The sequence below is a fragment of the Equus quagga genome, unplaced genomic scaffold, assembly GCF_021613505.1.
Source record: "Equus quagga isolate Etosha38 unplaced genomic scaffold, UCLA_HA_Equagga_1.0 220_RagTag, whole genome shotgun sequence".
Taxonomy (NCBI): Eukaryota; Metazoa; Chordata; class Mammalia; order Perissodactyla; family Equidae; genus Equus; species Equus quagga.
In genome coordinates, this window is record NW_025799647.1 from 5161510 (window position 1) to 5184571 (window position 23062).

Sequence of the window (23062 nt, forward strand, 5' to 3'; positions counted from 1 at the left end):
CCAGCGTAGGTACGGCACAAAGCCCAGCCTCTTGAAACCAAAATTTAAAATTCTTAGGTCTCCCGTTTTTAGCCATCTTGGACCAATTAGTACTTTCACCTGAACGAGATGATCCATGTATGTCTTTCTTTCTTCTGGATATGCTATGAAGTTACCAGTTATTTTAAGCAGGGAGAACAGATAGAAGGAAAATGATATTCACATGTAATTTCTGGAAACAAGCATCTCAATCAAGCTCTGCTGCTGACTGATGAGAGGAAGCCATTTTAGACTAGTTTACTGCATGGAAATCTAGTTCTTAGAGTAATGAATTATTTGTACCTTTAGTATCTGGTCAGAAATGGCTATAAACCAACTTCACTGTGTTTCCCAAAGCTGAAACAGAAAATTTACCTAGGAGTTCAATACCAACTCTTAAATATCAGGTCCCTCTTGTAAGCCACTGTGGTTGCACAGCTGACCCAACTGATGACAAAGTAAGATAAAGCTATGGATCCTACTTATATTCAGTTTTAATGAGTTTCTAAGTTTCTGGTCTGGGCAGAAAAAATTTAAAACAATTTTCTTTCTTACACATATTAACTGTGAAAAGAGGAAATTAATGTTTGCCCCCTTTTCTGAATTCATCTGACTGTGATATCGCTAATCACAGGCCAACCATTTTGGGGTATGTCAACACAGGCTTTTAAAAAATTAATCTATGAGATTATCTCCTTTCAAACCTCATATACCATGCAGAGAGTTCAGAATAACCCTGAAGTGGAGAACTAGCCTAAAAGGACCATCAGATGAACTGGATAATGAGTTGTTCCTAAGTGGTCATTGGCCTCTGTTCAGAGAGGCCTCCTGTGGGGAGGGGCCGGGGTGCCACTCCAAGCTCTGCTACCAGGGGCCTCACCTGGACTCTTGATGTTCATTCTCTGCAAGTTGAAGTCATACATTGGCTCTTGGAAATACCGACACGTTGAAGATGTTGCTTAAACCACCTGAAACCTGGGTCTATTACTGGAGCGTACCACCTATCATTCACTATGAAGTACTTTTTATAAATTTCATAATTATCTTGTAAGTAGCAAAATCATATTGAATTGATTTGTTAATTGCAGCATTTGAAGTACAGCGTAATTTGTGTTATTGGTAACTGCTGAGAGAGCCCAGGACAAGGCCACAGGTGCACTACCAGGTCCCCAGCGCCTGGGTACTCACCAGATCTTCAGTAGTGATGGGCTCCCCTTTCTTACTGGATGCCACCACCATTTTGTTCAGTCTGTCTCTCATGTCTTCTAGAGAACTGGTGAGAGCCAAGACAGCCATGATTTCACTGGCCACAGAGATATCAAACTGGGCCTGTTGGCAGGGAAAAGACAGAACAGGGAAAACCGTGTGAAACCAGATGTGTGAACTACAAAAGCCATCCTTGTTTGCATCTGAGGCTTAAACGAATAGCTGAGAAGAATTAACAGAGTAGAACACAAAGAATTTAATGAAAATAATCCTCCAATAGCAAAAATTTGTAATTAATTATCCCAAGACCTTGAGTAGTCAATTTTTAAAAATAAATGTGCTAGCAGGACCAACGATCCGTGTGAAGGCAGCCTGTAATCATGTGGTCACGGTTCCCTAACACAAGGGAACAACACGGACGCTGTGAAACCGAAGAGACATACTGCAAAATGGCCACAAAAAAGAAGCAATTTTCAACAATTTATGTGCAAGGCTATTCGCTTGGGGCACTCCACCTCCAGGAAAAAATGCTGGGGGAAAAACACACAGGTGACACATGGCTTTATTGCAAAAGCTGTCAGGAGCGCTCAATACCACACACCTACTCACTTCCATTTTAAAAGGGAGAAGGCAGAGCAACACCTGGCAGTATCAGTCGTAGGGGAGAGGATGGAGGAGGAGGGAAGCAGCAAGAATCTAGTTCACATGAACCAATTTACTTAGAAAGGAACAGAGTTACCGTCCGTGTGTGCCCTTTCTCCGTTGAAGCCTGTCCAATTGTGATCTTCCTCAGGAACCTATCATTGGTATCCAACACTACAGTAGAAAGGAAGATACAGAACCATTTTTAGTAAATGGACCACAAAGTTAAAGGAATCTGCAGAGTTTAGAAGCAACAAGTCTAACTTAATGACTATTGATATTTGATTTCAAAATTGATGGCAAAGCTAGAATATGGGTTAAAGTTAAGAAATGATGTTCACATACCATAAATATACAGGAATTATTTTTAAAGAAAGGAATGTGGAGTGGCTTGGATTTATTCTGTTTAGAGAATTCAAGCTATTAACTAGGAATCTGGAATCTATTTTAAAGTATATTCCATATTACAAGAAAAACAGAGCAGACCACAGTGTTTCAAAAGGCTGAGGTTTGTGTTGCTGTTCTGTGGGATGACTCACTGACCTTACACCATCCTGAGAAACACAAGAGGCGTCAACTCAGGGCCAGGGCAAATGCCTTTTGAAGCATGCTGGGTAACTGACCTCCTGCCTTTAGCACACATAGAAGAAATAATTTCTGTTCTGATGATACAATATCTATCCAACTGTATACACTTGGAAAACATGGCAAAGATCAACCAACTAACTAATCTTAATTCTACATCCCAGGACTAACTACCATTACCATTTTAGTGTACTCCCAATTTTGCTTTTTGTATAACATGCCAAATAATAATAACAAAACACAAAATGAACAACATACCAGTTCATACTCTAAATCGGTCAAAGAGGAAGGGTGTTTTTAAGGCACTTGATAACATGCCAAATTATTTTCCATAAAGACTAATAATTTAAACACCAAAAGCAGTGTCTTATACAGCACCCAGAGACACAGACACCCAGACACAGACATGCACCCCCCTCACTTGGTAAGAGGACATAATGTGCTGTTGGAGCCTATCCTTATTTTTCAAAAAATATACTGTCAAGTTCCCTGTATCTAACTTCTCTGTATAAAATAGCCAGTCAATAGGTATGATCTATGCTTTTCCTTGTCTGCTTCTACTTTCTTGGAAAGCATGAATTAGACATAAAATAAAGGAAAAGTGAATGAGATGTTACATTTTTAAGATGGATCTTTAGGTTATTCCTCATCAAACATTATACCATCTGTATAAAAATACTGAAGCAATGGAAGAGAAATATCAGTGTGGTTTTACACATTAAGAGAGTCATCTTAAAATGCCATTAGCTACCAACAGTTACTAAGCCAACGAAAATCACAAAAACAGTCAATAAATTTGCCATTAGCTGCATTCCGCACAACTGGATAAAAATTCCTTCTCTGCAGTGATACGGGATAGATGGATGCACCGTTGGTACAGAATAAAACTCTAAGCCGTGACAGCTGTCCATGGAGAAAAGCAGCACATGGCAGTGAAACCAGGCAACTCACTCACTGAATTGCCAAGTGTTTGAACCCTGAAGGCTACCTACTTTGTTACAAGAGAATTTAATAAAATGAGGCAAAATGAGTAGGCAAGCTAGAGAACTACAAGAAAAATCAAGTCGTTTATGCCAGACAAGAGTTCTGAGAATAAAGGGCAACGTGATTCAAGAAGTGATTAAACATAATTTCTCTACTTTATGACACTAAGACTTTTTGCATAAAATGAAACTTGCAAAATGTTATTTTTGGTTTATGCATGAACTTCCTTAAAACCACCCTCACTCCAATCAACACTGAATAGCTAACCAAATGTCCAACTACCCCAACAAAAGGAGGTTTGATTACAGCTAATAAAGCTACTGATGGAGGTGACCAGAAAAACGAGTAAGTCACCACCTCAGTCAAGCTTTAAGCATGAAAACACAGACACTCAAGCTTCTGCACCTCACATCTGAACAACGCTCATGGAGGGAATGGGGTTTGCAGTATACCCACGGCAAATGGGGTGCATCCCACTCTGGTACCTCTTTGCCAAGTTATCGTTTCTGGATCAATATCCAATCTTGCAAATCTGTTTATCTCTTCATCTGTCAGTGTGGTGGGGTCAGTCTTTTCAATGCCTAGTTTCTGAAGAGGCAGGAAAATTAAAACATAAAATAAGACAAAACAAACAGAAGCATAATAAAGGGAAAAAAAATTAATCTCTATCTCCAGACAGGGTCCCCTCTAGGAAATAGAAACCATGTTAAATTCAGAGGGAGAACTAGGAGCCCTTTGGCTAAACCTTTTTTTCCTACTCCCACATGTACAAAGGTGGTACAACATGCTTGTCCCTGTAACTGAGCACCGGAGCATGCCCTAAATCTAGCCCTAAAGACGCTGAGTGACCAAGAAGCGCAGTACTAACTCAGCAAGCCCAAACATGGTGAAAGGAAAAAGCAATGGGTGAAGCTTTTTCAATCAGACAACGGGGAACCCCAATTCAAATGAAGTACCTGAAGGGCAAAATTAACTATCAATCAATAACAATCAACGTAAATCACTTTCACATGCTTTTCAGGTAGCACTGTACTTTCACCCCCTCCTTACTGGTCCAAAAGGCACAAAAAGTGTGCCTTTTCCTTCTTACAGCACTTGGAAATTTTAGTTATTTACAACGTGTACCCGAGTCACATCCCGAAATGGAAAATGCATACAAAATGTTTCTCCTTTCTTCTAACTCCTGGTAGATCCGAGTGGGGGGCTCCAGCAAGCCCTCTCTTCCCACAGTTCCTTTCCTGTGCTAAGGGGCCTTGGTTTTAAAACCTCAGAGGTCTTTTCAGAGCAGGCGCTCACTGGCCTGTCAAAGAGCCTCACAAGCCCACAACATGACAGTTTACAGAAGGCAGCAAACCCCTCAGTTGCTGGAATGAGAACCTGCTGTTGACAGCCCCTTCTCAGTGGAGCACCCAGGGGGCAGACTGCGACAACACTGAGCAGCAGAGGATGCCCGGGGACCCAGGGAACAGAAGACCAAGCATCTAGTCCCAACCTGGCCGGGGAAGGGTGGCCTTGGACAAGTTCCTTGATTTTAAATCCCAGAGCTTTTTTAAAGGATCATTTAAACCCCTAGTCCAGCCCTTGCCGACATCTGCAGAAAGTTCCATCAGCAGAGGTAGGGCTAGAAGTTGTCTGCTCTTTCCATGGTACTTTCATGCCTGGCAGAACAGAACTCATTTATAAAACAGGGCAATAGTTGACTCACCTTATGCTTATGACTGGTGGGGGGAGTGAAAACAAAATAAGCTAAGGAATATCAAACTGTAGAAAAGTCACTCTTCCTCAAGTTCAGGAAAAAATGCATATATATAAATCCTGACAGAATTGTAAAACAAGTAAACAAACGCAAACAGTTAATGCATCTGGGTAAAGGGGAGCTATTCTCACAGCATCAAAATACAAAGTTGCAAAAAATTAAAAATAAACTGAGTATAACTATTACTGATAATAAGCAGCATATACCATGTACTGAATGTGCACGCGTGCCAGGCTGTCTGAAGAATACATATATACAATTTCTTTCCTGTGTAAAAGCAACATAGGAATATATTTTTGCATTTTAGTTTTAAAACTCTCTTGTGCTATCCCTTTATAGTCACATCCTCCCTCGCCCCCTAATCCCTGGCACCCATTGATCTGTTCTCCATCACTAGAGCTTTGCCTTTTTGAGAAAGTCACAGAAATGGAAACATACAGTATGCAACCTTTTGACACTGGCTTCTTCCCCCCAACATAATGCCTTGAAGACTCATCCAGGTTGTTGTGTTTATCAAGAGTTCATTTCTTTTTACTGCATGGCTGTACCGGTTTGGTTATCCATTCATCCACTACAGGACATTTGGGTTGTTTCTAGATTTTGGAGATTATTAACGGAGCTGCCAAAAACATTCACGTTTTTGTATGAACACAAGTTTGCATTTCTCTTGGGTAATTACCTAGGAGTGGGCTTTCTGGGTCATACGGTACAGAGCATGTTTAATGACTATGTATTTGTTATAGAAATGCAAGTAAAATATAGAAGTAACCACTCTTGCTTAAGGTCCCAATGCTGAAAAAGCCAAGATTCAAACTCTAAAAGCTGCTATGCTGCCATGATGGCATCCTGATTCCCATCCACGCTGTACAGGAAATGTCACTCTTCTTCTAAGCTGAGGGCAGGCCATCAGTGCTCTATTTATTTCAAGACTAACCACTTATAATTTATAGATAAACAAGAAATAACATCTACCACCAATCTTTGCTATGTATATCATGACCTTGTGACTATGGTTATGGATGTAACTTGATCCAAAATAAGCTACTCTATGGAGATTTTTACCTCCTTATCAGTCACTCAATTTCACACAATATCAAAAATGAAGAAGGAAGGGGCCAGCCTGGTGGCGGAGTGGTTAAGTTTGCACATTCCGCTTCGGCGGCCCGGGGTTCACCAGTTCAGATCTCGGGTGCTGACCTACGCACTGCTTGTCAAGCCATGCTGTGGCAGGCGTCCCACATATAAAGTAGAGGAAGATGGGCAAAGATGTTAGCTCAGGGCCAGTCTTCCTCAGCAAAAAGAGGAGGATTGGCAGGGAATGTTAGCTCAGGGCTAATCTTCCAAAAAAAAAAAAAAAAATTTAAAAACAAAAAAATGAAGAAGGAAGAAGAAAGCTTACCTGTAACCTTCGGATTTGGATATCAGAGAACTTTTTCACTCCATTTACTGATGGTACCAAACGATTAAAGAGAGCCTTAAAAAAAAGAGGAAAAGGGCTTTTAAATGAGCAGAACCCCACTGCCTTGCTATCTGCATCATCAGCACCCAAGGGACCAACATTAATTCAGGTGCTTCAACCCTTTCAAAAGTGCCCATAGTGCCACAGCAGCCTACCTTGTCTGTCTGGGTCAGTTCGTGGAACATCCGGGCATCGATGGCTGCGGCAACAAGGTTATTAGCTGCAGTGATGGCATGGATGTCACCAGTGAGGTGGAGATTAAACTACAAAAGAGCAGAAGCCACATTAGTCTTCCAACTTCTCTGCAAATTTCCAACATTCATTCTATTGCAACCAAATCATCCCTATGGTAAAGCCAATGGAAAACTTAACGGCAGCACAGCTAGTGGACGAACACCCAAGATAGGGCACTCTTGCAAACATCAATTCCTGACTGTCTTCAGAAGAAATGTGCTTTCCCCAAGTGACATGCTCAGTAACCACAAGTGCCACACCACCGGGATCAACAGCAACACCGGATTGCTGAGGACACACTCATGTCCTTTAAACAGTCAGCAAGAAGACTACACTGGAGCAGCCCAACTCTACGCCTATACATTGTTCCCATTTCTGTAGTTACTACCCTGAATTCACTTAGTGTTGGTTCTTCCCAATCTCATGCTTCATTTGATCACCTGCTTAAGGTTATTATTCCCCCTGAAAACCAGACTTTTAAGTCCTTGTCATGTCAAAAAACTAAGCTGTCTTATAAGTCTGCAAATTAAGATGTTTTTCCTTTAAGTGTTGCTTCTGCTGAGAAACAAGTCATTTGTCCACTAACAGCTCTACAATAAAGATTAATCTCTAGAAGGAAAAAGTATAACAAGGAGTCTGATTCAACCAAATCCTGAGCCAGCCCTGATGACCTTAGTGGTTAAAGTTCAGTGCACTCTGCTTCGGCGGCCCAAGTTCTGTTCCCGGGCAAGGAACCACACCATTCATTTGTCAGTATCCATCCCATGGCAGTGGCACACAAAGAAGAACTAGAAGGACCTACAGCTAGAATATACAACTATGTACCAGGGCTTTGGGGAGGAAAATAAAGAGAGGAAGATTGGCAACAGATGATAGCTCAGGGCAAATCTTTCCCAGCAAAAAAACCCAAAAAACCCAAATCCCAGAATACTTTACCTCTTCCATTGGAATGACCTGTGAGTAGCCACCTCCTGCAGCGCCACCTGGAGGATAGGTCAAGGGTGAGGACTCATGTTAAGCCTGCTTCTCCATAATGTGGAAATCAAATAAAAGCAAAGAGGTTTTTGTAACTGGTACGCATATTATTTATTTACTTTTTACAACCATTTGGACAGATTTGATCAAGTGTTTTCTAATTTTATTAAGCTAAAATATCTGATCTTGTTCATGCTGAATAGTCTCTCAGTTGAAATCTGAGTCTAAATGACAAAATCATGAACATGTACATCCCTACTCATTATCTTTAGAAAGAGCTTTCCCATGATTCCTAACATTTGTTAAAAGACCCAGCCTACGGTTACATAAAGGCAAATCTGTTCAATTTCCTACTCTCATAAACATTACTCTGGCATTTTAAAAAGGGAATATTTAAAATACACCAAACTCAGAGACTGCAATTCTTCCTAAATAGGACACATATGTTATAAAACAGCTTAACTGCTAGATTTTTGCTGCCTGTTTGGATTATTAATGAAAGGTCAGTCAAAAATGTCCAGGTTATCAGTGAGATAAATGTCAATCTAAGGTACAGATTTTGTGTTTTTTTGTGAGGCAGAGACCACACAATGAAAATGGGGCAATTCATAACAAAAGGAAAAGAATATTGGGGTCAATAAGCAGAACAAGAGAAAGGCTCATTCTGGAGTTGAAAGGAGGCTGATAAGCTCAAAAGCAGAACTAGGTCAGCACATCTATAAAATACATCAACACAACAGGCAGACGGGCCAAGGCGGACCCTATCTCACACTGCAGTCATCGTGAGAACAAGCAGAGTATGTGATACTCATCACCAGGCAAATGAGAAAGCTACCTCTAAGAACTTATTACAATTAACAAAAATAATTTTAATTAAAAGAGCATGTTTGCAGTACTGCAGCTGTCAAAAACTGAAGGTGAAGTATGATTACTAAAGGTTATGTTTTCATCCAATCAGAAGAAACACTCTTGTTGATGGTATCGTTTCAGGTCTACTCCGGTACCCAACAACAGCACCTTTGACCAAGTTATCTCTGAAGTCCCAGTGTGGCTATTGTAAAATGGTGATAATACTACGTTATATTAGAACGTAAAATAATACACACAAACTGCTTAGCACAAAACCACACACAAAGCACATACTCAGTAACGGTAGTCTTTTCTTATTCCATATGGGTGGGACATCTGTAGGGCTTCTCCTTGTCTCCCAGAAGTCAGCATGGTGATCAGTGGCCATGACTACCTTTACTGTTACTGTGACAGTTGACTATTAGTCATATAAAGCACCCCTGCCTACAGATTACTCACCCAGGGAAGCTCTGTGCAGTCTCAAATAGTGACAGCAGGGGTTGGGGTAATGCGATGAAAGCCTTTCCCAAAAGCACCATGATTCGGGGTGAGGAGGACATTCCTGGTGTCTAAGCCCTTAAGGGTCGAGCGGGCCAGGGAGGACCGAAGGAGAGGCAGCCAAGGTCTAGCCCCCCATACCTTTTATTCCAAAGGTGGGGCCCTGAGAAGGCTGCCGCACACACGCAAAGACGTTCTGATGAAGGTGGGCGCCAAGGGCTTGCACCAGCCCGATTGTGGTTGTGCTTTTCCCTTCTCCCAGGGGCGTTGGAGTTATTCTTCAAGATGAAAGCAAAAGAGGAAAATTAAGTTTATGTGAATCACTAAGCCAGACCTAACAGACCACAGAGAATGACTCTTAATTTGAATAGTAAGACAAAAGAACTGAAGAAATCTCTTCCAAGAGTCTTAGTTATAATTTCCCCTAATTTTAAATTACTTTTTTTGGTGAGGAAGACTGGCCCTGAGCTAACATATCTGTGTCAATCTTCCTCTATTTTGTATGTGGTATGCCTGCCACAGCACAGCTTGATGAATGCTATGTGGGTTCACCCGGGATCCAAACCTGCAAACCCTGGGCCGCCGCAGTGGAGTGCGCAAACTTAACCACTACGCCACCAGGCTGGCCCCCCCCCCCCCCAATTTTGAATTAAAAAAAGACTACTGCATGTTAGCTGTTCTCACTGTAAGGGACAAACATACTTTGGAGAGACACTGCTATAATGTAATTTCTCAATTTAGTCTCAAAAACTAGCTTTTATATGTAACTTAATGAGCAATGAAAATTAATGCTCCATACATCTACTGAATTGATGAATTGGGGGTTAAAAAAAAGGTGATTCCATCTGAAGGCTAGGTTTTAAGACCTAACTCTTCGCCCTACTGGATGGATAACCTTGACAAATTTTCTCATCTCTGAAGGGTGGTAATCTACTCTTACCTCACAGGGTTGCCATAAGAAACAAATGACACAAAATACATGTGAAAAATGCTAAAACAAAATTAAAGGAACCTCCACATATATATGTTAAGTGCAAATGCAACCCCTGGGAATAATAATCAGGATTAATATTAAGAATCAACTGGCAAATGAATAAAAACCATACCCAGTCACCACCACATATTTTCCATCAGGCTGGTGCTTCAGGCGTTCCAGTGTAGACAGCAGAATTTTGGCCTTTGTTTCACCATACAATTCCACCTCTTCAGACAGCAGACCAATTTCTCGAGCCAGGTTACCAATGGGCTTTGGCTTGCAAGATCGTGATACTTGAATGTCACTTAAAAGAAATACAGAAAATATATATCAATCTTTATTCACTGGGATTAATTAATCCCATCCCAGTAATGACCCAACCCAACCACTGATGGTGCTTTCAGAGAGGGCATACATGTAGTTATGGTATCCATCAGCTAAAAAGTGATGATCCATAGTTTTAGACTAGTAAAAATTTTTTTTAAAGGACTCTAAACCTATTAGGGTTTTTTCCCCTAAGATTGGCCCTGAGCTAACATCTGTTGCCAATCCTCCTCTTTTTTTATTTTTCTTCTTCTTCTTCCCAAAGGCCCCCAGCACATATTTATATATTCTAGTTGTAGGTCCTTCTGGTTGTGTTCTGTGGGACGTCACCTCGTCGTGGCCTGATGAGCAGTGCCATGTCCGTGCCCAGGATCCAAACCAGGAAAACCCTGGGCTGCCAAAGTGGAGCTCACAAGCTTAACCACTCGGCCATGGGGCCGGCCCCCCTAAACTAGTAAAATTTTATTTTTACCTCGGAACAGGCATCTTGAGGTCAAGGTTGTTATACGCAATCATCCACTTTCCTGGCTTAAATTTCTCCAGGAAACGCTTTGCGCTCTCTACTGTGCTCTAAACAAAATGTCATAAATGGAACTTAGAAGAGATAACTGTTTTACCCCCCACATCAATTCCAAATCCTGGGTCATTCCTGTTCACAAACAGCTTCTTGATCCACCTATTAACACGCTTCAATTCTAAGCCAGAGTCTACAGGGACCTAAAATGCCCTTGGCTCCTTGCCTCTCTTCACATCAGTTGGTGTGTGTTAAGATGGGCAAGCAAGCCAAAATACACCTAGCAAAGTCAGTGTGTTTGCACTTTCCTTTTTCTGGAGTTACACTCCAAAGTAAGTTAAACTGTGCCATCTCTACTTTACTCTACAAATATGACTGGTTCTATTTCTCTGTTCTTCCACTCCTTTCTCTCTGCAACAGATTCACATCCTTACTTAGCTTCTGAGTAGGTTTTATGACATTTCTACTTGGGGAGAAAGGCTGTAACTTGAATTCTATCAGTTTCTTAGAACTATTACAGGAACTTTTGTTCATACACACCTGCATCAGCATTGCCACCGTCATGGGCCCAACACCCCCAGGAACAGGAGTGATGAAGCCCGCCCTCTCTTTGGCCTCGCTGTATGCCACATCACCCACAACTTTTCTCCCATTTGGTTTTGTGTCATCTGGTCAAGGGGGAAAAAAATCAAAGTCTCAGAATTGCAATCCTGGTGTTTATTTCTAAGTTAACTGCTCAATTATGACAGCTTGTTCCAAAAACTAAGTCAAGTTTAGAGTGTGTAGTCCCCTCTGGCTCCAGTGCCTACTTTACTTAAAAGCTACAGGATGACAGGTGTTTGCTATTTCCTAGGGAGAAACCTATTTTACCTGCAAAAATTCACAAGATGTTTGAGTGGTTTTTCAGAACCAGGAGAATCCTTTCGTTGTCTGTCAGGTGGCAAATAAAATACCAACTGTTTTTTAATTCTTAAAGCCAACTACCCAGCATATAATGAGCACCTTTTAAAATGACAATTTGCCAAGGCCTACAAAGGAATTTTTTGGGTGCACAAAGCTCCAACTATGTCACAGCTGCCAGATACCGTTTCTACAGCAACTGTCAGCATTCTGTAAGCTCCACGCGTGAGCTGGAGGAACAATTCAACATCCAATTCCAAAGACGAGCAGCTACTTAAATGTATGCAAAAGGCAGAGAATAGAATTACGCTTCCCTTAAAGGAAACAAGAACAAATACAAATCTTACCAGCAAAGAATAGCTATTGGAGAGAACAAAGCCCAATGATGCATCACTGCTCACTCACACAAGGTGCTTCCTACACTCGGTGGCGGTGCACTCTCAGGAGGGGGTGGGGTCAGCCAGACCCGGCAGCTCTAAGGCTCCCGAGGCAGCATCTGGTGGGATCTTAGCCATTTCACTACTTCTCTTTGAAGTAGTTTCAGAGAGGGCATACACGTAGTCATGGTATCCATCAGCCAAAAAGTGATAATCCACAGAGTTTTAGACTGGTAAAATTTTTTTTAAAGGACTCTAAACCTATCAGGTTCTTTTCCCCTAAGATTGGCCCTGAGCTGACATCTGTCTCTGTCACCAATCTTCCTCTTTTTATTTTTCTTCTTCTCCCCAAAGCTCCCCAAGTACATAGTTGTATATTCTAGTTGTGCCATGTGGGACACCGCCTCAGCATGGCTTGATGAGCAGTGCTAGGTCTGTGCCCAGGATCTGAACTGGTGAAACCCTGGGCTTGTCACAACCGAGAGACAGGAAGCTTCAGGGTCAGCCAAAATGCCAGAATTAAGAGACGTGGGCTCTAGGATAAGCTCTTCTGCTAACTGCTAGTCCTCAGCCCCTGTGTGCTCCTTACTGATCAGAAGCCCAAAGATGCAAAGAAGGATTAGCACTGCCCACGTCACAAGCTTGCTGAGAATCAAGTGAGAAATTGTGCACGTTCTTGAAATTGAAAAGCAATCTCCAAACATAAGGGTTTCTCTTCCCTTCCTAGATACATGAGATATTTTCTATATGCACACAACTGGTGAACACAACTCCTTGGGATATTTCAGATTTCTAGATGATTATAAAGCAGCAAGCTACGGCAGAACATTTCCTCTCACAACCACTAAAAGCGTTTCAAAATGCCAAGAAATACAGTTAAGCATTTGCCCTGTGCACAGGTTTCAAGAGTCCAACACTGAAGTCAGTTTCAACTATTTTCAAATACCCCGCCCCTCTTTCTATTTGTTAATGGTAACCACTTTCGCCCTATGTTTCTCCATATATAGGAGATATGTTAATTCCTGGACAACTAAATGCTGCAGTGGATGAGCTGTTTTGCTCCTTAACCAAACACTATCAGGTTGATCCGAGTGCCCGCTGATGCACAGTGTTTCATGGAAAGTACGATGCGGTCAGTGGAAAAAGTGACCATTTCTCAGTCTAAGCGTATGGCTTCAGTAACCAACAAAGGTTCTGGTTATCTATCTCAGCCCTAGAATATCTCTTTCACTGGGAATTATATGTACAAAATTCAGCTTACAATCCAGCTGAGCCTTGACTCCTTCGCATTTAATGTGGGGATGCCCAAGAAGAGAGTCCAGTATGAAAGTCACTACACTGGATAGGTTGAGACTGGATTGGGTCACAGTGGGGAATCTGTTCCCTCTTTTTATAAATCTTGCAAATAAAACACTTACCACTAATCCAGCCCTTCTCAAATTATCTTTAGTAAGCCCAGTGGGAAGAATACTTTTATGTGTTTCTCTGGCCAATAGTTTCTGCTCTGCAATTGAATCTTAAAAAATATTCCCTTTTTGGAAAAAAAAGAGTATATACCTTAATTCATTCTTAATTTGGCAAGTGATTTATGATGTTATCTCTGACAGGACCATGCAAATGACTTACATAAGCAAAATACGAATCAACAAATGGCCCAGTTGTAGAACACGGGGCTTCAAAAATGAACACTGCAAAGAACAGTCTTTAGGACCTCCAGCCCACCCACTGGTCTGTAACTCAGCAATTCTGCTGTGCTTGCAGAACAATAAAATCCAGCCTCACAGATACTTATTCAACTGTGTACCCAGGATCAGTAAAAACAGGTGACCAGGAGGGAAGGTACTGCTTTGATCTTATCCACATTTTACCATCTACGTGAGGAATACACGTGAACAGGGGATGGTAAGTTTCATGTTTAAGTCAACCTTTCATACCTATCAGCAAGACTCCAGATCCCCACCCAGGTGTTTCTTCTGTCTCTCAAATCTAATCGAAAAAAATGCCCAAAGCAGAAATATGATAGAGAAGATGCAAGGTTTTAAACAGACTGAGCTTGAATGTCACATTGCAAGTACTCAAAGTGAGGAGTTGTAGGAGAGCAATTTCTTTATCACTCATTAGATAATTACATTACAAGACAATGAGTGATCAATTATGAGCTACTGTCTTAAAAGCATGGTAGGGAGAGTGGGAGGGAGGTTAAAAACAGTGAAGGCTTGACAGTGACTAATGTTCCTGGCAGCTTTGTGTCTGTATTTCAAACTTGAGATGGAAAAAGAGAAAGAATACTCTTGCTATAACTCCCGTCAACAGATATGAGTTAGAAGCTGTCAGAAGGCATAAAGCTGGACCTGGCACCACACAGACCACTGCCCTGAGGAGCTGACTATCTAATGGAGGAGAGCACAGGACATCAAGTCCTACGAGAGGGGAGGAGGGAAAGAAGGATTTTCAAAAGAAGGAGAGATCACCCCTTGCTGCAGGGGAATCAGACAAGGATTGGAAGGAAGCACGGCCATCTCAGAGGGCAGGTGGGGAGGAAGTGGTTGAAAGTGAGGCTCACGGCTGAGCTTTACTCAGTTGTGTAGCCCAAGGCCTGGGGGCGGGACTGCCTGTGCACAGAAACAGCTATTCGATTAAAGATTGTTCCTTTCTTGAATCTACGAGGTATATACCCAAGTAGTCACTTTATTGTCCTTTCAAATTTTACGTCTGGAAACTTCATGATGAAAGAACACCCTGCTGCACTAGAGATACAGCCACATAGCTGCAAAGGACAAAAAGACAGGTGCGGGGGGGCACTCGGTCTATCTTACAACTGTTTAAGACAGGCATTAACAAGCGTGTGTGAGAAAAATGGCCGCTGAAACCATGGGGGTGGCTAAAACCAGTATGCGGCTAAGGAGTCTGACAAGTGATGTGGGAGGAAAGGGCTTATGGTCCACGTGAAGTCCGTGCATATGGCAGGAGCACACAGATGGATGAGAGGGAGTCAGCTGGCGGTGGGAGACCAGGGAGAAAGTCACAGCAGTGCATCCAGCTGAGAGGGTGACACTCAGTAGTGACACAGAACAGAGAAGACAGGAAAAAAATTCCTAACACTTAAAAACGGATCCGTATATGGAATGATTGGGAGGGAAACTAAAAGATTTCAGACTCGTGAGAAGGAAGAATGGTGATGTCATTAACCAAACAGGGGAGCGAGGAGTAAGTCAGGGCTGAGGATGCCAAGTACAGTTATGGACATAACTATAAGGCTGGCTTTATCCTCTCTGCCTAGAGACGGCCCAGGTCAAATGCCTTCTACGTAAAGCCCTCCTAGAGGACTCTTGGCAGACTGAATCCCTCTCCTGGAGTCTCACAGCACTCTGCAAAGATTACCCTGTCTTTTAAATCCATCCATCCTGGACGTTGTCATCTCCCAAACCACAAAGCCCAATGGCTGAAACCACGGGCTCTGCCATCAGGCAAACCTGCTAGCCAGGGACAACTCTGCCATCTACTAAATGTGCACCCGTGGGCAGGCCAATCGCTCTGAGCCCTGGCACTTCAAGCCTAAAAAAACAGGACAAGGGTTCTCACTTAGGCTTCATACGATGACCCGGACATCCTCCTCTGCCCAGCCCTCCAGCAGAAACCACCTTCCCCCTCCAGTAACACTCACCTGGGATGTAATTGATCCCACAGTCGATGACTACTGCCCCAGGTTTGATCCACTCCCCTTTCACCATTTCAGGCTGACCAGCTGCAACCACGAGGATGTCACCTTTATTTACCTAGGGAAAGAGGGTTCTGACTTCAGGAATTAAACAGTGAAACATAAAAAAATCCAGAAGTGGAAAAAGACATCCCTAAACTTTGTATGAACTTCCTCATTGCCATCAGCTATACTATGCAGGCCACACACCGTCTCTGACAGCTCCCCATACGCCATGCTTATTCCTACACACACCACGAAGCTCCCCTTTCACTCAGTAGTTCATTGAACGGGGAACTTGATGAGAACCTGCAAGGCAGGGAAGAGCACAGACTGGGAGCCAGAGGCCTAGGACGATGTCCCTGATTATATACTATCCAGAGACTGTTCCCTGTCCTATGGAACGTGGGGACCACCACCTTACGCACAGCATTGCTTGGGGAGGATTAAAAGAGAAGGTGCTGGGCCTTTCTCCTGCTCTCTCCCCACATCTAAGAGATTCAACAGGGATGTGTACATGTGAGAATTCTTGTGCTCACAAATCAGAGGCAGGGGTCAAGAACAACCTGCAACAGATGTCACAGGACCACTGTCCACACCCCCCTCTGGAGCACTTCCACCTCTGAGGCCACCACTTTTACAAATCTGGGATCTGGCTGCCAAGGGTCAATTCCAGCTCCTACGCTGCAAATCCCCATCTACGACGAGGTGGACTGGTGTAGACAGAACAAAATCTGTATAAACTTGGGCAAGTTTTTAATTTGAATTTGTTTCCTCTTCTTGTAAAATGAAACAAGAATCAGAGAATTGTTATAGGGGTTAAATGAGATAATGAGGTAAAGTACATGGCAGTTTCTGACACTCAAATGTTACCTATTCCCGTAATGTGAGAACACCCCCACCGCACACCTGTCCACGCACACACACACGCACACACACGCACCCACAGAACATGTTCTACCCCCTACCTCCTCGTCTAGCTTGGCAGTCTTGGAGTGGCAGGTGGTCACTGTGGCATGGTTCCACAGAAGCAAGTCATGCATCGGGGCACCAACTATTTTGCTGCGCCCAACCACCACCGCATGCCTTCCAGCAATCTGCACCCCTGAAAGAAAAGCCAATGTGCATCGGAGAATTGGGGGAAGCTGCCTTCCTTCACATGCCGCCTAACTGGGAAAATTCAGAACAACTGCACAAAAAACAGGTTCTTAGCATCAAAAAGAAATCTTCCTAAAAACATTCCTTCTTTGGTAGTATATATTCTCAGCTCTAGGGTTTTAGCTACAAAGTGGCACTTGTACATGTGTCCTTCTTGCTGTGGGTTTTTAAGAGCAGCTTAAGCAAAGATCCATTCATTGACTCATAGGAGAGTGGGAAGAAAACCTACACTCAAATGAAAAAGAAACCCAGACATACAGCTAACCAGCCATATGGAAAAGACATCAGATTAAACACATGGGAAAAGCAGGTATAACAAATAGGGTGCATGAAACGGGGTGGAGGGAAACAAAGTAAATTAGATTAGTACCAGCAATTCTTTCCAACTTTTGTAAGTTTACTTATGCAGTTCCTCATCCAAATTTCTCTTCTGGCTTAGGGTCTGAGCCATAGGGTTATTTGCAGGGAAGTAATAAAGGGGAACTTTGCAGTAGAAAGCTTTCTTTTTGCTTCCTCAGCATACTCTCTGACACTATTCTAACGTCCTTTTCAGGACAGACATACTCTACTCACTAGAGACGGTTTGGGTGAGCACCCCATACTGGACAAGTGACAACACTTCATGCCCTGGACAATGAGATCAAATCCCGTGACTGTCAGGCACAAGGACAGAACAAGGCTAGAGCCAGCTGGGGCCACCCAGAAGAAACCAGAGATAAGGTCTTGAGGACTCTGCCTGGGCCCCTCTGCCCAGTCAAGCTGAAGGAGATTCATGCTTAAGGCAGTCGGTATTTAAATTCTGCTTCTTGCATGAGATTAATTTTATCCAAAAAAGATAAGCCTTGATATAATGCAAACATCATAAACATCTAGTGAAGCCCTCAGAGTCTGAAGTGTTTAAAAGGTAACTAACTACACTTTTTTTAGGATTTAGCAAAGGACCTGAAGCTATATTAGGGCAAATGGTAGCTTCAGTATCAGTGAGTGGAGGTGGGAAGCCTACAGCTGCTGTGGCTCATAGGATTTGTTTTTTATCAAGTTGTAACTCACTATTTACTAAATATGCCGTAGAATATAAACTTAGTTGTAGGACTGAACAGTAATAGCTGTCCCCAGGCTTATAGCTTGACCTTTTCTAGCCAACCACAGAAAATTTTTTTACATTGGCCAATACTTTCCACTTGAAACTTCTGATCCACTTCCCTTAAACAGGGCATACTTCCTTGTAAAAAAATAACTTCTGTTGAGGATGACGTCAGCATCATGGTGGAGAAAGCTCACCTCTTCGACTCTCTCCTCTAAGATACAATGACAAGGACATTCATATACCAACAGAGGACATTCACACAACACAAAAGACGTGTGAGAGACCCACACAGCCATATGTCTGAAGATGGAGGTGCTGGAACCCCCAGAGGAAGTGGAAGGAAGTAAGGGGAATCCTCTCTTCCTCCCAAAAGGCAGCAACCCCAGGACTGCACAAAGCTCTAAGAGGAGAGGGGGGAGGGGCAGTCCTCTACAGGAACACCATCACTCTCCAATTTCCCTCACAGCTCGTAAGAAAGCCCCACACAGAGGTGAATAAGCCATAGCAGGGGTATCTTCATCAAGCTAGCATCCCAGGAGATCATACAGCGAGGGCGGAATGAGAATGCTCCCGGGATCATGCAGGGGAAAGAAAGTACCCCTCCCCCTGCCTGGCGCTCCAGCTCAGCCAGTTGGCCAGAGCACCACACAGACAGAAAAGCAGCCAGTGGCTAGAGCGAGTGAGCAGCGGATCACAGTGGGCTCAGAAAATACAGGTCTTGACCCCCACCCAGTGGCAACAGGTGGAAGCTGCGACTAGATACTATCACTATGCAGAGGCAGAAATCCACGCTATCAAGCAGTATGAAAGAATATATTAAATCTGCAGACCAGAAGGAAAATGATGAGTACCCAGAAATCAATCCTGAAGGCACAGAAACTTATAATCTAAACGACAGAGAATTCAAAATAGCTATCATAAAAAAACTCAACAAGTTACAAGAAAATACAGATAGACAGCTCAATGAAATCAGGAACTTCTTCACAAAAGAGATTGAAACTATAAGAAGACCCAAGCAGAAATGTTGGAGATGAAAAACACAACGGATGAGATAAAGAAAACTCTGGACTCCCTGAACAACAGGGCTGATATTATGGAGGGACAAATCAGCAATTTTTAGGATAGAAATACAGAAATGCTCAGATGGAGGAGGAGAGAGAACTAAGACAAAAGAGAAATGAAGAAATTCTCCAAGAAATATCTGACTCAATTAGGAAACGCAACCTAAGGATTATAGGTATTCCAGTCGCGAAGAGGAGAATGGAGTAGACAGCTTCTTCAGAGAAATAATAGCTGACAACTTCACAAACCTGAGGAAGGAGCTGGAAATACAAGTGAAATAGGCCAACAGATCTCCTAACTATTTCAATGTAAAAAGACCTTCTCCAAAGCATATTGTAGTAAAGCTGGCAAAAGTCAAAAACAAAAAAAAATATTAAGGGCAGAAAGGCAGAAGACAATAACTTAAAAAGGAACCCCAATCTGGTTTCAGTGGCTTTATCAGCAGTAACCCCTTATAGGCTAGGAGAGAGTAGAATGATATATTCAAAATTCTGAAAGACAAAAACTTTCAGCCAAGAAAACTCTATCCAGGGGCCAGCTCCGTGGCCAAGTGGTTAAGTTTGCGTGCTCCACTTCAGTGGCCCAGGGATTCAGTGGTTTGGATCCTGGGTGCAGACATGGCACCACTCATCAGGCCACATTGAGGCACCGTCCCACATGCCACAACTAGAAGGACCCACAACTAAAAATATACAACTATGTGCTGGGGGGATTTGGGGAAATAAGCAGGAAAAAAAAGAAGAAAAAGAATACCCTATCCAGTGAAAATATCCTTCAGATATGATGGAGAAATAAAAACATTCCGAGGTAAACAAAAGCTAAGGGAGTTCATTGCCACAGGACCCCCCCCTTACAAGAAATCCTGAAGAAGCCCCTCACACCTCAAAAGAAAAAAGAAATGGATTACAAAGTCATGAGCAAGGAGATAAATAGGTAGGCAAAATCAGAAAATTGCAGCTCTCTATAAGAACAGATTAGCAAACAATTATAACATCAAAGTTAAATGGAAGGATAACACCTAAAATAAATATAATCTCATCATTTTAACCACAAACTCACAACACAAGATGGAATAAGATGTGACAAAAAATTACTTAGGAGAAAAGGAAAGGGATGGCATCACCTTAGTCTAAGGAAATGAGAGGATGAGAGGCTATCAGAAAATGAACTATCTCATCTACAAGATTTTTTTTTATACAAACCTAATGGTAACCACTAAACAAATAATTAGAACAGAGACACAAATAATAAATAAGGAGAAAATTAAGAAAACTATCATAGAAAACTACCTAACTGAACTGGTAGTCCAAAATACACAGGACAAGAAACAAAGGAAATGCAGAAGAACTGGAAAAGGAGCAATAACATGGCAGCATTAAGCCCTCATATATCAATAATCACTCTAAATGTAAATGGATTGACTTCTCTAATCAAAAGACACAGAGTGGCTGGATGGATTAAAGAACAAGATCTAACAATGTGCTGCCTCCAGGAAACACATCTCAGCTCCAAAGACAAACACAGGCTCAGAGTGAAGGAATGGAAGGTGATACTCCAAGCCAATGGCAAACAAAAGAAACCAGATGTTGCCATACTTATATCAGACAAAGCAGATTTCAAGCTAAAAGAGGTAAAGAGAGACAAAGAGAGGTAGTATATAATGATAAAAGGGACACTCCAACCAAGAAGACATAACACATAAATATTTATGCATCCAATACAGGAGCACCAAAGTACATAAAGCAACTATTAATAAGCCTAAAAGGAGATAGTAACAACAACACAATAGTAGCAGGGGACCTCAACACCCCACTTACATCAATGGATAGATCATCCAGACAGAAAGTCAAGAAAGAAACAGTGGAATTAAACAAACCAATAGACCAGATGGACTTTATAGATATATATAGAACACTCCATCCAACAATAGCAGAATCCATATTCTTCTCAAGTACACATGGAACATTCTCAAGGATAGACCATATGCTGGGAAACAAGGCAAGCCTCAATAAATTTAGGAAGATCCACATCATATCAAGCATCTTCTCTGATGATAATGCTATGAAACTAGAAATCAACTACAAGAAAAAAGCTGGGAAAAAGACAAAGATGTGGAAGCTAAACAACATGCTACTGAACAACCAATGGATCATTGAAGAAATTAAAGGAGAAATAAAAACATATCTGGAAACAAATGAAAATGAAAACATGCCATTCCAACTCATATGGATGCAACAAAAGCAGTCCAAAGAGGGAAATTCATACGCAGTACAAGCCCACTTTAACAAACAAGAGAAGTCTCAAATAAGCAATCTTAAACTACACCTAACAGAATTAGAAAAAGAATGAACAAAGCCCAAAGTCAGCACAAGAAGGAAAATAATAAAAACTAGAGCAGAAATAAATGAAATTGAAACAAAAAAGACACTAGAAAGGATCAATGAAACTAAGAGCTGGTTCTTCGAGAAGATAAACAAAATTGACAAACACTTAGCCAGACTAAGGACAAAAACAGAGAAGGCTCAAATGAATAAAATTAGAAATGAAAGAGGAGAAATTACAATGGATGCCACAGAAATACAAGGATTATAAGAGAATGCTATGAAAAACTATATGCCAACAAATTGGACAATTTAGAAGAAATGGATAAATTCTTAGACTCTTACAACCTCCCAAAACTGAGCAAAGAAAGAGAGAATCTGAATAGACCAATCACAAGTAAAGAGAGAGAAACAGTAATCAAAACCTCCCAAAAAATAAAAGTCCAGGACCAGATTGCTTCTCTGCAGAATTCTACCAAACATTCAACAATTTATAACCTATCCTTCTCAAACTATTCCAAAAAACTGAGGAAGATGGAACACTTCCTAAACCATTCTATGAGGCCAGAGGCCAAGATCACCCTGACACCAAAGCCTGACAAGGACAACACAAAGAAGGAAAATTACAGGCCAATATCGCTGATGAACATAGATGCAAACATCCTCAAAAAAATACTGGCAATCCAAATACAGCAATACATTAAAAAAATCATATACCATGATCAAGTGGGATTTATACTGGGGACACTGGGATGGTTCAACATCTGCAAATCAATCAATGTGATACACTATATTAACAAAAATGAGGAATGAAAACCACATGATCATCTCAATAGACACAGAGAAAGCATTTGACAAGATCCAATATCCATTTATGATTAAAAACTCAATAAAATGGGTACAGAAGGAAAGTACCTCAACATAATAAAGGCCATATATGACAAACCCACAGCCAACATCAAACCCCATGGGGAAAAACAGAAAGCCATCCCTCTGAGAATAGGAACAAGACAAGGGTGCCCAATCTCACCACTCTTATTCAACATAGTACTGGAGGTTTTGGCCAGAGCAATTTCTCAAGAAAAAGACATAAGAAGAATCCAAATAGGCAATGAAGTGAAACTCTTGCTGTTTGCAGACGATATGATTGTATATATAGAAAACCCTAAAGAATCCATCAGAAAACTATTAGAAATAATCAACAATTACAGCAAAGTTGCAGGGTACAAAATCAACTTACAAAAATCAGATGCATTTCTATACTCTAATACCAAACTAACAGACAGAGAACTCAATAATACAATCCATTTACACTCACAACAAAAAGAAAAAAAAATCTAGGAATTAATTTAACCAAGGAGGTGAAAGACCTATACAATGAAAACTATAAGACATTACTGAAAGAAATAGATGATGCCATAAAGAAATGGAAGGGTAGAT

The 23062-nt window shown here is 41.7% G+C and overlaps 1 protein-coding gene across 1 annotated transcript in view; it reads right to left on the reverse strand.

The window, feature by feature from the left end:
• Window positions 1–23062, reverse strand: part of LOC124233731 (C-1-tetrahydrofolate synthase, cytoplasmic) — a 62081-nt gene that overhangs the window by 15258 nt on the left and 23761 nt on the right. The window contains exons 7-18 of the mRNA XM_046650866.1: window positions 16963–17099; window positions 15962–16073; window positions 11561–11688; window positions 10979–11076; window positions 10313–10486; window positions 9348–9484; window positions 7821–7867; window positions 6806–6913; window positions 6591–6665; window positions 3921–4023; window positions 1964–2040; window positions 1207–1347 (exon numbers count right to left, since the gene is read on the reverse strand). Coding sequence (XP_046506822.1) covers window positions 1207–1347; window positions 1964–2040; window positions 3921–4023; window positions 6591–6665; window positions 6806–6913; window positions 7821–7867; window positions 9348–9484; window positions 10313–10486; window positions 10979–11076; window positions 11561–11688; window positions 15962–16073; window positions 16963–17099 — 1337 coding nt within the window. The remainder of the gene's footprint in view (window positions 1–1206; window positions 1348–1963; window positions 2041–3920; window positions 4024–6590; window positions 6666–6805; window positions 6914–7820; window positions 7868–9347; window positions 9485–10312; window positions 10487–10978; window positions 11077–11560; window positions 11689–15961; window positions 16074–16962; window positions 17100–23062) is intronic.